Source organism: Catharus ustulatus, chromosome 2, assembly GCF_009819885.2.
Source record: "Catharus ustulatus isolate bCatUst1 chromosome 2, bCatUst1.pri.v2, whole genome shotgun sequence".
NCBI classification, from domain to species: Eukaryota; Metazoa; Chordata; class Aves; order Passeriformes; family Turdidae; genus Catharus; species Catharus ustulatus.
In genome coordinates this window covers 109,418,359-109,433,988 of record NC_046222.1, presented here as the reverse complement: position 1 = coordinate 109,433,988, position 15,630 = coordinate 109,418,359, and the positions used below count along the sequence as shown (strand labels likewise).

Sequence of the window (15,630 nt, the reverse complement as noted above, 5' to 3'; positions counted from 1 at the left end):
ATGTAGAATTTTCCTGAGGTTGAGAGGCTGTAGTAGCTCACATGAGATACTGGCAGTGCCTCTGAGCTTATTATAAGTGCATTGTTGTTTTTTCCTTTATTTTGCAGCTATGAAAAGTGTTTCTGTGTATTTTGTAAAACACACATTCTGACTTCTGGTGGTTACTTCGCATGGTTAATGTTTTATTTAGAAGTTTGTGAATGCATCTGTATTAGCAATATTCTTGGTAAAAAACCAAACAATAAAATCTAACAAAACAACCAAAAGCATAAAAACAAGCAAGCAAAGCCCAAAGCCAGAATCAACTGCTTGCTGAGGATGAAACTGGAGGATGTAGCTGTCCATCTAGAGCTTCTGTGGGGTGGGGAATGTCGTGGAAGGACAAGTTCAGTTCAACTTTCAGCGGTAGTTGGGAGTGCTCGGGCGCAGGAAGCGTTTCCACCATCGGAGGGCAGCAGTGACCGGCGCTGGGCTGGGCTGGGCGAGCCTGGCTCCACAGCCGGGATTCCAGGAGCAGTCTCTGCTCCTTTATCATTGCATAAGAGAATACAGATTGCTATGGAATTCTGTGCAGTTTCAGCTTGGACTAGGAACTTGTTGATTTTCCGAGGAAAATTTACTTACAAGCTGTCACTTTGCACTTGTGATACAGATGCTAGAATAAGCTACTTTAAAATGCAGGGTGTTGATATGCTGTTGCTTTAGATATTAATTATTCTCACTTTCTCTCTCACACATCAGGAATCAGCAAAGCTGCAGTCTTTCAAAGTTACAAACATCTCAAGTTGATGGTTTCCAAAAGCCTATGAAGTTCATTAAGCCACCTTTCAGGAAATTTATTGGGAGACCTCAGCTGGTAAGCCTAAAAGTAGAAATAGTAACTCTTGCACTGTTAATGTATAATTCATATTTTGCTGCATTGTCTGTGCCGATGTAAATTTAACAATCTGTGATGGTTTGCCCTTTTAAATTTTGAGTGAGGCTTTTTTATCTTCTGTCTGTGCTCAACAATAAAACTACTCATAATTTCACAGTTCTAGTGCAAGAGGACTGCCTTGGGTATTTTTTGAAGCAAAGATGAGTACATCTGAGCTAAAACTGCTTTGATACCACTCCTTTTCATAAAGGAAGTTTGTGTCTAATATCATATTTCTTCTACATAATGGTGTAATTACCTAAATGATAAAATAGAAGGCCTTGTTATTGAGCAGATAATCTGAGCTAAGTAGTTTGAGAAAAATAATACTCTCCTGCTTTCTAGTTGTCAGTGGTATGAAGGGAAGGCCTGATTCTTGTGTAGGTGGTATTGTTATTGAAACAGTGTTTCTTTTCTCTTCATTATGATAAAAGTTCTGAAAACCACTTATTTAAAATAAAAATGAGGAGCAAATCACAGAAATAACAAGAAATATCTGGAAAATGTTCCTGAGGATGAAAGTTAAACAATGGAATATCACATCTCTTGAGTATTGCATTTATGAAACCTAGTTTTGGACAATTATTCTTTAGGCTCTCTTTCTGTGGTGTACTTCAATACTGAAGTGGGCAAGACAATGTTAGGTCCAGTAGAAATAAATTTGTTTCTTGTGGAAAGTTCTTTCTGAAGAATTGTAGTCAATTCTAGGTGTTTGCGCTTGTTTAACCTGGGGAACTGGTGAGACCAGAAGAGCTTTTTTAATGTGTGCAGTATAATTCTAAACCACTTTTTTTTTCCTGACAACTGCAAAATAAGGAGGAGACTAACAAAAGTTACCATTCTTTTTACACTGTAACTAATGCCCCATGGGAGAGGGTTCCAGGAGCCCAAGAAACTTCCCTGAGCTCCATCAAAAGTAGCTTTCGTGTAGTCACTTCTCAAATGTAGCTGCTTTGCCTTCAGTATAAAGGAACAGAAGTTTTTAATGGTAAAAAATAGTACTTACTCGAGACTAAGATTCAGGTCTCCCAAAGCAAGTAATGGCTTGTTGAGTAACTGCATTGGATCTGGCTGAGATGGAGTTCATTTTCCATAGCAGCCCTCACAGTGCTATGCTTTGTGTTGGTGGCCAGAGAGGTGCTGCTGACAGCCAGTGTTTGGCTACTGCTGGGCATCACAGGTGCCTCTCCCACCTTTCCACCCCACACCCACTAGGCTGGGGGTGGGCAAGATCTTGGGAGGGGACATAGCCAGCACAGCTGACCAAAACTGACCATATGATCTCATCTGCTCAGCTAAGAGAAAGGAAATAATAATAATAAAAACTCAGAAAGAAAGGAGAGTGTGGGAGGTAATTGGTTGTTGTGATGTTTGTCTTCTGGAGCAACCACTGTGTACTGAAGCCTGGCTTCCTGGGAGGTGGCTGGACATTGCCTGCTGGTGGGAAGTAGAGAAGAAATCTTACATTTTCCTTTGCTTCTGTGTGCTGTCTTTGCTTTTGCTTTATTAAACTGCCTTTTTGTCTTGACCCATGTGGTTTTTTAAATTTTATTTTCTCACTCCCAGCCCTGCTGAGGAAGGGAGTGGTAGAGCTGATTGGTGGGTCAACTCACCACAGTAATACTGTAACTGCAAATAGAAAGGAGGTTGATTTGAAAAAGACACTGAGTTGTTGTTAGATGTGGTGAAGATTCAGGAAGATTGAATTTTCATATTTAAAAGTGAACTTCAAATATGCAGCTTTTAGGAAGTCCTGCATTGCAGTAAGGAGTAATTCCTTTGGAACAACTGTAGCTGTGAAGGCATGGGTATTGAAAATGCAAGGCATCCTAAAGAAGGAATGGTCTTCATGGTCTGCCTTACAGAAGCTGGTTTGCAGACAAGTAGAAAAATCAAAAACTTTCGTTAAATAATCAAATATAATATTTATGATGTTAATATTCAGTAATTTGCATCAAGTAGTTCTAATGTTAATATTTCTGGGAGTGTACTTTAGCCTGAAGAAAGGTAGGGATAGGGAGGGCTGTATCTGGAGTTAATTAAGACAAGCTTTGTTTTCATTCCTAGAGGTTTATTTTGAACTATAATGGGAAATTTTCCTAAACTTTTTTTCATCTTGCTGGATTCCCAGCTTAAAGGAAAAGTGTACTTCAGCTGGGAGCTTCATGATTTAATTATATTGTATGTGGAAAGTTAATTTGATTTTCTGGAGTGTTTTTATTTTCTTAGAATAAGAAGGGAGCTGGGGAAGTTCCTGGGGTTTTTTGGTTTTTTGTTTTTTTGTTTTTTTGGGTTTTTTTGGAAAAGCCATTTTGATCTCAATAAAATCTTTCTTTCTCTCTTTTTGTTCTTTGAATATCTTCTTGTCAAGGCATTGCAAGAAGCTGAATAGCTGACTTGTAGGCAGTAATATAGTATAAAAAGAAAAAAGAAGGCTAACTTAAATCCTAGTTAAAAGTTATCTTGGGTTCTAGCATCATTCCACTATGTTTATAGCCCCTTCTCTGTCCACATCATTATTAACAGTTTTGCCAGAAAGGTTTGGTAGTTTGTTAGAGGACAGAAATTCTGGGAATAGCAAAGTTACATTTGCGTTTATTATTAAATATTAGTATATATAAAATACTTCAGGAGAGTTCTCTTCTTTTTAAAATATATTTCAAGCTGATGCAATTTCCTTTATGAAAACAGAGTTCAACAGCATTGGAATGCTTCTGTGGTTATTCAAGAGTGGACCATAAACAAATTTATTTGATTGCTAAGAGTTCATTAGCATGTTCATTCTGTCTGCATAGAGGACTATAATGTAATACATGCAAGTCTATGCCAGTGCTTCTGTAAATATTGGTGATCCTATGCAATGAGGGATGAGAATGGCATCCTTTAGCTATCATAGGGGAAGTTGGAAAAGAGCCAAAATGTGCAGGTAGGTCGGTGGCTGGAGGAGTGCTCTGTTTTAGGCAACCACAGCTGTTTGATTGCAGCTGTTCAGTGTGTTGACACAAGTTCAATACTATTTGTCTATGTGACTTGCTTTTGAAATTGTGCTGCTGTGGCAGTCAAGCAATTCTTAAATGCTTTCTTGAAATAAGGAGTTAAAAGTAGCATTTTCTAAGGACCTCAATGTGCTGCAGATTGTTTGTTTGCTGTGGAGGTGTGTCTGTGCTACACTAACCTGTGATGGCCATGTGCTAGCCAGGAGGTGCAGAGTACCAATCTTGTTGCCCTTGTTCCTGAGGCAGACCATGACTGCTGTAGCAGCCTGTGTGCTACACTTGATACATGCAAGTGCAGGCATCTGGGAGGGAGGGAGGGAGGGATGGAGAACCTTTATTGGGCTGTTAGCTGTTTAGATCTCTCCAAGAGGATGACATTCCAGGAGGAGGTCTGTATCTTCTTTAGCTTCTGGGAGCTCTGCTGTCCCTTCAGCCAATGCTCCTGCTACTCCTGGTCCTTCAAATAGTGACATTGTGTCAAACACTACAAGACTGAAAGTGTTGCAATATTTGTTAGCATAACCTGAACAATTTTTTTTTCTTGAATAATTTAGTAACATGAAGCTATAACTGTTTTCCTACTAGAATTCTTACTATTCTTCAAGACCAAGTGACACTTACCCCCACAGACGTATTAGAGGACACCTTGAAAATGCAGGACCCATCAGAAGGCACTTTAAGGTACAGATCACTTTTTATAGGGTGTTTGTTATATAAAATTGTTGTTGAACCTGTTGAGTTGGGTAACTCAAGACATGCTTTTGAAGGTATGAAGTGCCAGGAAATAGTGTCAAAGCCTGGTTGTTTCTGTTGGATTAATGGGAGGCTTAGCTTTTAGTAGGTAAGAGGGCTGGCAGTGGATTGAGCAGGCTTGTCCAGTGTTGTCTGCAAGCAGTTGAAATAAATAGGTTACTGCAGAGTCAGGAGTAAGAATTGCAGGAATTGCACAATGACTAGAAAACTCATCTGTCTAAAACCCAAGCTGCTGAACTTTTTTCCTTCACGTGACAGAAGCCTGAACTTTTTCCAAAGACAGGAAGACATGAGTTGTGTTACTTTCAAAACTGTATTACTGTTACTTTATTAACCTTTTCATGTAGGGATTTCTGAGGAAATAATGTCTTGTGAATACCCTGCATACTGCTAACTATGTATCAAAAAATTTGAAAGAAGTGAGGATTTATTCTTGGGGCCTCAAGAGGGTAAAGAGATGGCAATTGTTTCTTTCTCAGGTAGGGCAGTGGCCTCTTAATGCCTTCTAATTGTAAAATATATCCTGGGTTCAGCAAAAAACCAAATTTTTTTTTTTTTTGCTGACAGTGACATGCTGTGCATGGGTCCAGTTAGAGCTGTTGAAGTGAGAAAAGTATTAATCAAATCTAAAACAACTTAAACTAATTTTCTACCTTGAAATTGCCCCTACATTTTTAACATCCATTCCTAAGAGTAAAGTAATATGCAGAATAGTCACCTTTCCTGTTTTTCAGATAGTGAGGTAAAATTTTAATGGCTAATTAGCTGAAACTTTGAAAGGTGAGGAAGTGTAGATGTGGGTTGTGGGGTTTTTTTCCCTTCTTCCTCCCACCCCCACCAAAACATAAGAATTGTTGGATAAAAAGACTTTGTTCAACTTAAGTGTGCTTTACCACCCAACCTTGTCACATAGCTGAGCTAACACCAACAAAATCTTCTGTCTTTATTCTGCTGGAGAAAGTCTCTTTCTAGGTTAAAACAGTTCAAAGTGTTCAAAGCCCGATACAACTATTTCAACACTTCAGAAGATTGAAGCCTGTTATTCTGTATCCTCTTTGTATTGTCAGCCTCCAGGTGATGGAGAAATCTAGCACTGGCTGCTAGATCCCTGGGGCATTGTTGGTAATAGATGCTCCTTTCATTTACATCATTCTGCAGTTCTGCTGATTCTACAAGCAGGAGAGTGTCCATTTAAGTTGTCACCTCACGTATATATGAATGTTGCAGTACCAGTGATCTGGCCCCTGGCTTTAATATTTATAGGGAAAATGGCATATGCACTTGTACTGCAGTTTGCTTATGTGTATAGCACTTCTGTCATTGCCATGGAAACAGTGGTGTTGATTTGACTTAATTTCTTTAAGTTTTTACATTTAAATTCCTCTTGCACAACAGAGTTCTTATCTTGCTGTGCTGTTGGTGCAATGGAGATGACTTGGCTATCTTCTACATTCAGAACTTTCTTGGCTAATAATTTAAAAGAACAACAACATGTAAAGAAACAAAAACCTCACCCAAAAACCCATATGGAATTCAATTCTGTCTTCCCCTCTCCCAAAAAAATCAAGCCCCACACAATTTTTTCTTGCTATATAAAATGGGCATATTTAAACTTAATAAGCAAAAAGTGATGACTACTAAGTGTTTTAAAAAAACATATGGTCTGCACTATGTTAAACTTTTTGGGAAAAGAAAAAACTGCTATTCTAAAATATCTTATAAAGCATCTGGAGAAGTCTTACAAAATTTAAAAGGTCTTTTTTGTAATGACCCTTTACCTTGAATCATTAATCAGCCTTTAAGTAAGTAAATGCAAAATAATCTTTAAAACTAAACTGCATTTAGTGCTTAAAAAAAGTCCAGTGTGTTATTGGCTGTGGTGGGTTCACCCCTGCCAGCAGCTTAGCACCACACATCTGCTGCTCACCCTCCCCTCAGCTCCCTTCCTTTCCCTGCAGGATGGGATGGAAAATACAGAGAGCAAAAGTGGGAGAACTCATGAGTTGAGATGAAGACATTTTTAAATAGTGAAGAAAAAAGTGATGCAGTCACTCACCACCTGTCACAAGGTGACTGATGCCCAGCTGGTCCTCAAGCCATGGCTGCTTGCTCCAAAACCCCCTTCCCTCAGTTTCTGTTGCTTAGGAGGAGATCATGTGGTGTGTAGCATCCCTGTGCTCAACTTGGGCCACCTGTCCTGGTTGTGTCCCCTTCCAGCTTCTTGCCCACCCTGGTGTCTTTGCTGAGCAGCAGCATAAGGGAAGAGAAGAAATTGTTGGTGCTGTGCAGGTACTGCTGGGCAATAGCCAAAACACTGGTGTTTTGCCAGTGCAGTTTTAGTCACAAATCCAGAACACAACACCATGCATGCTTCTGTGAAGAAAATTAACTCCATCCCTGTCACACTCAGTGCAGCCATATGTGTTTGCTCATAGAGCTTCAGGCTCCTTAGGGATTGTCATTAACATCATTTATAAAACAGTCCTAATGTAAAACTAGATGCCACTTTAGCAGACTCCTTTCTTATTTCTAGACCAGAAGTTATTGATGTTTTCCACATACTTTAGATTATCTTGTTTTGCTATAATCTGTGTGTGACTGAGGTGTCTGTATGCCAAATGTATATATAATCTGTTAGTTTTGTCTACAACTGATGCTGTTCTACATTAATATTACTGCTGTGTCCTTCCCTCCCCACTTACAGAACATGTAGGTGCTTGAGTTGAAACTTCTAAACTGTTTGTAAGGCAGTTTTCCATATCTTGCACCTTCTCCCCATCCCTTACTTGTTCTGGTCCCTTGTTTATTGTCATACATTTGCAGTGGCAGACCACCAAGTGTTCTTTCCAGTCAATGAACTCAAAGGGAACCATAGCAGGAGTAGGGAAAAGGGAACTTTTAATTCTGTGTTCAGGGCATTAATCCAGCATTAAAGTGCCCTTCAGTTTTCCCTGTGGTAGGCATAGACCCACTTAATACAACCTAGTGCAAGGAAATTCTTTGTGCCTGCACTGATACTTTTCAGAAAAGTGATTGGCATTGAATAGGCTCTTGCAAGTGTCCTCCATCAGAGTAATCCTGGGGAAATGATGAGGCCATCTAAGCTTCTCACTTGTCTCCTGCAAAGTAGGTGGGTGAAATGATTTGGGAAATAACAGAACCTCTGCATTTGCATAAAGAAACCTCTGTTCTCTACAGTTCTTTCTTTATTGTTCACCACCCACACAGTGGAAAACACAATGGAAAAAGTGGTACTAAAGTTATTGCAACCTCAGAGCATGTGATTTTTCATGAAGTGATCCTTACTCTGTCAAAAGGAGACAGATTTCACCAAATGAATTTTGTCATGCTCAAGAAGGGCTATTTCTGTGACATACTTTGTTTTCTCCTACCCTTCAAAGGTGTTTGTAAAAGATAGGAAGAATTTATATGATCAAAAGGTTTTCTCTGGTTTTAGATGAAAACCCATTATTTAAATTTGGAGTGGCTGTTCAAAAACTTAAAATGGCAGTGCTGGAAAAATATGGAAAATTATAACAAATAAGTATTTTATTACTCTAAAGATTTATACTGCCTATTTTATTGGTGATCTGAGTGCCTAGGGATGAAAATATTTTTTAAACTTTAGCTGCTGTGATCAGTGTTGATCTTGCTATGTTCCTTCTGTGTGTTTATAATGTCTTTCACCCTTAAGTCTTCTGATACCTCTTGGCCTCTGCTCCTAGTCCCACACTAGGTTACTCTGCAGTATTCCAGTGTGGAGGTATCAAAGGCATAGAGAATGCCTGTGTGTTCAGACTGTCAGACATTAAAGCTCTAGGAAAAACATATGTACTGACTTGTGTTAGTGTGACTCTGTAGACTCAATGTGTCCCCACTGCAGGCTTGGCATTGCTGAATTTGATAGTGGCAGTGAGGTGTTGTCTGAAAGTTTTTAGTTGATGCAGTGTGCCTCATTAACAGTTGAAAAATAAGTTAAAATGTTGTACATTACATTTTTTCCTACAAGGAAGATAATGTCAGATGTTTTAAACAGCAAGTGCAGTACACCAGTTCTTTGAGCCACATGGTCTGAGGAATGATACATGGATGAGGTATCATGGATAATGATAAATGAAGAGGGTGTGCACTTGTGCTTGCTTCTGTCATTGTGTACTGAAAGTTTTACATGTGCTGTAAATATGAACTTTTGAGTTTTGGTGCCCTCATTCTGCACATCTTTTTCTTCTTTTCCCCACCCTAACAGAGCAACTTTGCAGACGGCCGTTTGCAATCCCATTATAAATCAGGCTTAGTGCAGAAGGGTTTATATATTCAGGCTAAGTACCAGCGGTTGCGATCTGTTGGTGTAAGGGGATTTGCCACTAATAAATTCAGAGATGGATTTTTGAGGAAAGAAAAGGTAAGTTGCATTGATTTATTTTTCATTTAAGCCATTTGTAAAATATGCATATTCATAAGATACATTGATTTTCTGGGATGTTGGCTCTTTGTACTTCACTGGCAAACTTGACTGCACACTCCTGTTTCCTCCCTGTTTATTCTATGGAAACTTGCTGAAATTTCCTTTGGGTAAATCAAAGGTGCCCTCTCAGATTCTGTGGTTGCTTCTGTTTCAGTATTTTTTCCTCAAGCTCAGCTGATTACTCTTCCTACTGACAGGACCAGAAATTGTCCCTTTGTAGAATAAAATATTCTGTCCTGTTAAATCTAAGAGAAGGATATTAATAATTTTTTTAATGCATCTGTGTGCTTCTCCTTTTTGTTATGTTACCATAATTATGTGCTTTAAAGTATGCGCTGGGGTGCTGCTCTGAACGAAACTTCCTGCACAACATAATGTCTTGTGAAAAATGGTTTGATAAGCTTAAACTGAAATAAGCACATCTGGTTTATGGTGTTTTGATTTGCAGAGTGTATGGGCCAACAATAATCTTGAACTGCTTCAGAACTTTTGAACCATATAAAATGTTGCAGCTTTTGTGAGGATCAGTAGTTAAAACTAAGTAAATCCTTTATTAGAATTGATCAAAGTAGTATGAAGTTACTTGTGACATCAGGGAATTGGATTAGATGACCTACACAGTTTACACAGGCCCTTTGCAGTTCTGTGCTCTGTGTGTGTTTTTGTTTTGTAACTCTGTGTCCATCCAGCTACAAGTAAATACACTTGAATACATAAGTATTTGTAGTGGGATTAGAGTTTAGCTCTTGGAGCCCAGAAGCACCTTTAAAGCACAGGTTCTTACAGCTGTTTGCAAAACTCCTCAAGTTTACAGCCCAGTGGGCAGAAGAAAAAGCCCCTAAACGCCTTAGGGAAACGCACATGTAAAAACCAAACCAAAAAAACAAACAATAAAAACCCAAACATCAGAAAGAAAACCAAGCACTTGAAACAGGGTAAAGACATCACTTGTTACTGAAGTAGTTGGGCAAACATCTCTTATATTTGCGTGGGCTCTGAGAAGTATTATCTCTGAAGGCTAAATTGAATTGGAATTAGTGGAAAATAGAAGGAGAAAAATATTCCCCCTGAAAAAAATAAAACTATGGCCCTGTAAAATGGGTATAGAAGTGTTACAATTTTGTTGTAGTGAGCTATTCCCAATAATTTCCAGTTTTCTGTAACTAGCTGTTAACATTCTTGTCTGGAGCCTATAAAGCATACATAAAACATTCTGGCTACTAGATATTATGATTTGAATCAGAGAATCAATCACTGAGTTCTTTTTTTTTTTTTTTTGGCCTGATGAATTTGTGTCTGAGTTCAAGTGAAATAAATCCTGAAAAATAAGTATGATAGCCATTTTCTTAATAGCATACTCTGTTTGCTGGTTGGCTAATTCCTGAAAACCAAAACTTCCTGAAATTGTAGCCTTTTGCCCATCATTTTGTCTGTTGTAATGATAAAACTTGTCAAGATCTGTTAAACAGGTCTGAACATCTTTATTTCACTTTATTTAATTTGAAATAATAATGCTGCTTATGTATCTTCTAAGGTACAGTTTTTATAATTGTGCTGTTTGAATCCATAATTGAGTCTTGCATTTTACGTACAGTACTTAGGAAGTTTGGGAGGGTTTTTCTGCTATTAAAACTGACAGTAATGGTTTGTTTTTTTTCTCTGTGTAGGGAAATCTAAATATTGCAACAGAAACCTGAACTGAGCTGAGATCCTGAAGTTGAAACAGATAACACAGCAAAGGGAGCATCTGTTTGGTTTTTGACAACTTTCTCAAGACTTAAAATAGGATAAAGGAACTAACGCTGTAACTTTCTTGATTACAAAATAACTTTATTTTGAATGCTGCAGAACTTTTTTACAGTTTTAATAATTGCTTTTAAAGTACAGTATTCAAATGAAACATTGTATTATGTACCTTTTAGTTCTGTTTGCATACCAGTCTCAAGTAAGGAAGTCATTGAAGGGAGTCTTATTTGTTGAATACTTTTTCTCTAAGCATGATGTTACAGATGGAACTTGAGTTGTAATACCCAGAGGTTTATATGTTGAAAGTTTATTGCTAATGTAATAATAAAAAGAAAAAAAAAAAAGTGCCTGAATTGTTTGGTAATAGCACATTAGCTCAGGATTTTCCAATTAATGACCTTTAGGTTGTGCAATAGATTTTACACCTCTGTTCAGTCATTTCCATAAAACAGTATTTTGTATTACTTTGGATTAATAATATACTTGGGTTTCAGATGTGTATATACATTTCTAAATTGTTAGAATGTTGGGACAACTTTCAACATTTGATTAAAATTAGTGGTAACAGGCAGGTATGTAAAGTACTGTAGCAGTAGCTTATAACTGCACTGGAAGCATGCTTGGGTTTGTTAGAAGATTAGTTGGTCTGTATTCAAAATTATTCTGTCCTGTTATATTTTGGTGTATGAGATTCTTGACCAAACCACATGTTCTCTAAACTTTTTTGTCAGAAATGATTTGGTAATTTTCTGAATTCTAAAATTGAGGCCTGAATTATTAAATTACAAGAAAAACCAAAAAAGTAAGTTTCTGAAAGCATGTCTTGTAACAAAAAAATTGTTCATAATTGAAACTGCTTTAAATGCAGATAGCTGGTGATTTTGTTCAGAATGATTCTCTGAAGTTTAATGAGCTGCAGTATTGTTAGGCTGTGTGCAAAACTCGAATAGGCAGACCTGTTTCATAAGCAGCTATAAACAGTATTCTGCTTATTTCCTGTTTATAGCCTTTGCCTTAATTCATTATCTATAGTAGGGTTGTGTGTATGTATTGCAGATTGTTCAAACTTCTTATTGACTGTAAATTCAAGATACATAGCACGTAGTCTTAAGAGATGTTCTTTTTCAAGAAAAGTTGTTCACAATACCCTCAATACATATGCAGACAGATGTATTTCCATATAGAATGCAGGCTAGTCTCTGTTGTGGCTGGTAGACCAGAATTCCAGTTCTAGGTTAGAGGTATGTTCACGAAAAAGGAAATTTGTTTTTTTGGGTGGAAAGCCAGGATGTGATTTCTGCATGCTTTTTTGTAATGTTTTTTTTCTAAAATGCCTTCAGTAGAGAGACTGTTGGAAAATGTAGTTATGGTTCACAACATCTAAAATTACTGTGACTTGAGCTCTTCAGTTCATGGGTGTTCTGCTTAGCATTCATAGGGAATGAGTCAGGAAGTGTGCAACGTTCATTGATGTCATGGTCATTCAATGATAACAGATGGTTTGTTTCTAAAACACAGGTTTTCAGTTTAAATAACAATCATTAATAATTTAACTAGCTTTTCAGTAATTTTGACATGCATGACAAAATGGGAAGTGGAAGGGAAGGAACTCCCTGAACAAATAGAGGCAAGCAACCTTCTGCAGATAAGAAAGTGGTTTTTTACTTAATGCTGTCAGTGATGAATCTGGTAGAGTCATCCTGTGTAGATTTACTGAGAGATAAAAATAAGGAACTGAAACAACAGGTTAAATGAGTCAACCCAAAGCAACTGTGGAGTAGCTGCAGTTCTGATCAGGCTGCTGGGAGTGCTGCACATACCCTGCAGAGGGGGGCAGGTTTGCCCTGAAGCCAGCAAGTCCTTCACACTGCTCTGAACATGCACTGTGAAAGATGTGAGAAATGAAACTATATATGATACAGGACAAACTACTGAGGCTATATTGTCTTATTCAACAGGATACTACTGTGTCTGTAAGCTTCTTGCAATGTTCTTACTGAATTCTGGAAGAGAACTCGTTTTTGAGCAAATGGGAAAAGTGGATACATGAAGAAACTTCTGACATGGTAGTTTTGCTAACACTGTTTGGAAGTAATGCTGGAGTAGTCAGACTTCAGTCAGTCAATGCTGCTTTAACCTGGTTTCAACATATGACTGACTCCTGATTTTGTGCTTTATTTTATCTGTTTGTGATTAGATTTATCTAATTTGTTTTGAACTTTACAGTTGAGCTTTGTGTTTATTTCTACAACCGTGAGCAACATATTGCAAAGAAGTTTGTGGTTTTTTGGCTTGTTTGCTATCTTTGGTCCCTCCCACCCCTTGGTCCTAAGATGAATGTCATATGAAGTGTAGTCACTGTTTCAATTGGTTTTATCTTTTGCATGATCCCATTTGTTCAAATCATATTCTTTATCGATAATTTTACTTAAATAATTTTGGATTGTCATGATAAAACCTCTCACATTCTAAAAAATGCCCACAGAAATAATGAATTTTATAAGCATTCATGGCTTAGGTGCTAGAAGCACCTACTCTTATGATACAATGTGAGACATTGCTATGTAGATTTATCTTTGTGAATTACAGACTTGTGTGTATATACTCATACCCAATTCAGCTTTTTTATTGTTTTAATACTGGAACACAATGTTTGGTTGAAAGCAATGTATTGAAGTTACTGTTCGGGTTGTGAAGGCACAAGAGAAAGTGTTAAGTAGAAGAAAGGTCAATTTACTTGAATAACCTGGTGCCTTTTGGTATTGTGACTGCATTGTAGAAAACATGTACAAAGACTTAAGTACATTGCATTCTTTTTAGTGGGAGCATGGACTGATAACAGTTCTTGTTAAAATAACTGTTTACTTTAAATAGGTGTGTAAGCCTCTGTAGGAAAACAGTGACTCTTTTATTAGTAAAGTCTGTCACTGTTTGCATTGGAAGGGCAAGTTAAAAATGTGATTGTCTTAAGAGCTTTCTAGCTGTTTTATACTCTGAAAATACAAATGTGAATTGCCTTTGTTTTGTTTAGCTTGAAATGGCTGTTAAATGCTGTCATTTTCAGTTGTTCACGTGTGAAATTTTGTTTTAAATTGCTATCCAAAATGCAACGGGTTTTATATGACTAGAGTCTTCCTTTTAAGTGTCTGATATACTGAGTTACTATGATGTTAGCATTTATATTGCTGATCCATTTGACTTCTGCATAAATTGATTGGAGTACTTATTTTAAATTTGTGATGATTGAATTCACAAGTTTAAGAAAATTCTAGGGCTAGTAAGAAGCAACACACTGCAGGGTTTCTATGAGCCTACCTTAACTCTAATAATTACATGTTTGAAGTCTTTTTACCTGATGGATATAGATGGTTTTGAGACCTGAACATAACCGTCTCAACTCAGGCAACTGATAGCAGAGGATAGGAGTAAATCCAGCTGATCAATCACCTACTGTGTAATGTTTACCTGCTCCCATCTTCCCTAGAGCCCCAGGCTGAAATTCTGAGTTTTCTTTAAATTAACTCAGTTGCTTTAAAAACAGAACCAAACCCCAAGATTATGCTTTTGTGGTATTAAGGCAGAGTTCTTGAAACTTGCTTGTTATACATCAGAAGGTCGTTTCTGCCATGTCTGTGAAATGGATAATGAGAGTCGCTTGAAGAAGATGATAAAAGATCATAACAAAGAGGGACTGATTTCTCAGTGTTTGCCTTAGAAGACTGTAAATAGAGGGATTTCTTTAATTTCCTTGCTTTCCTAAAGGAAATCTTTTCCCATAGTGTGTTGGAACCCACCTCTTGCCTTTCTTTCAGCATCTGAACAGCATTCTACAAAGTCCTTTATGGGAGAGCCCTCTAAAAGACAGACTTCAGACTTGCATCCTAATGAATCTGAAAAGATGTTTCTGCACATAACTCTGACCCTTGACAGACTTCATTCCATTGCTGCAGAATTTGAAGATAAGAAGTTCTTCAGCCTCCTTATGAAGGAAAGAAAGAATAAAAGCCATTTCAAGATCTTTGAAAGCCTCCTTGTGACACTTGACTCCCTAACAGACCTTAAGGATAGCCATGAACATTTAAATGTGTTCTGTTTTGAGCTTTGTGAGCGTTACTTTTCAGTGTCAAGATCAGAGAAAACTCTTGTCAAAACACCTGCCCCTTCCTTCCATGCCTGGTGGTTTTTGTTGAAGAGATTTTGAGTAGGTATTTAGCCACATGGTTAAGAGCCTGCCACTTTTAATGCGGTTTTCTTCCGTTCACTGTTCATTGGTCTGAATTTTGTCTAAGTAGTCTAAATCTCATGTTGTCTTTTTAATATTTCATTTTCTGTAAATAATGTAGTAGATGGCTTTCATTTTGTGACTGGCTTCTCATGTCTTTAGTATTGAGGGGAAGAGGCAGTGGAATCAGTTGTTGTTCGAGTATGTTCTTCAAGGAATAAAAAAGCCTCATTGTTTGGTTTTAAGAATAGCAGTAATTTTTTACTCGCAGTTGAATGAGGGGTATTAATGTCCACTTCGAAGGAATAGATTGTTGATGTTATTTATACTGTAGTTTCTCAAGGACTGTCTAATGTGTGTATGTGTACATGTATGTGCACATGGAAACACACTGTTAGAGAAGCCTTTAATGTATTATTTGTAAGTGTGGATAAGAAATTACATTTTTAAACTACTGAAGCTGGAGTTAAATGCAAATGCATTTTAAGTCTGTAGTCTTTGAATCCACAACGGTGCTTTTGACAATGTTACC

General features: G+C 37.5%; 1 protein-coding gene across 1 annotated transcript in view; it reads left to right on the top strand.

The window, feature by feature from the left end:
- Positions 1-14,102, top strand: part of BCLAF3 (BCLAF1 and THRAP3 family member 3) — a 38,285-nt gene extending 24,183 nt beyond the window's left edge. Inside the window, exons 9-12 of the mRNA XM_033052261.1 lie at positions 742-856; positions 4,498-4,593; positions 8,912-9,067; positions 10,798-14,102. Coding sequence (XP_032908152.1) covers positions 742-856; positions 4,498-4,593; positions 8,912-9,067; positions 10,798-10,827 — 397 coding nt within the window. The 3' untranslated portion in view covers positions 10,828-14,102. The remainder of the gene's footprint in view (positions 1-741; positions 857-4,497; positions 4,594-8,911; positions 9,068-10,797) is intronic.
- The last annotated feature ends 1,528 nt before the right edge of the window (positions 14,103-15,630 follow it).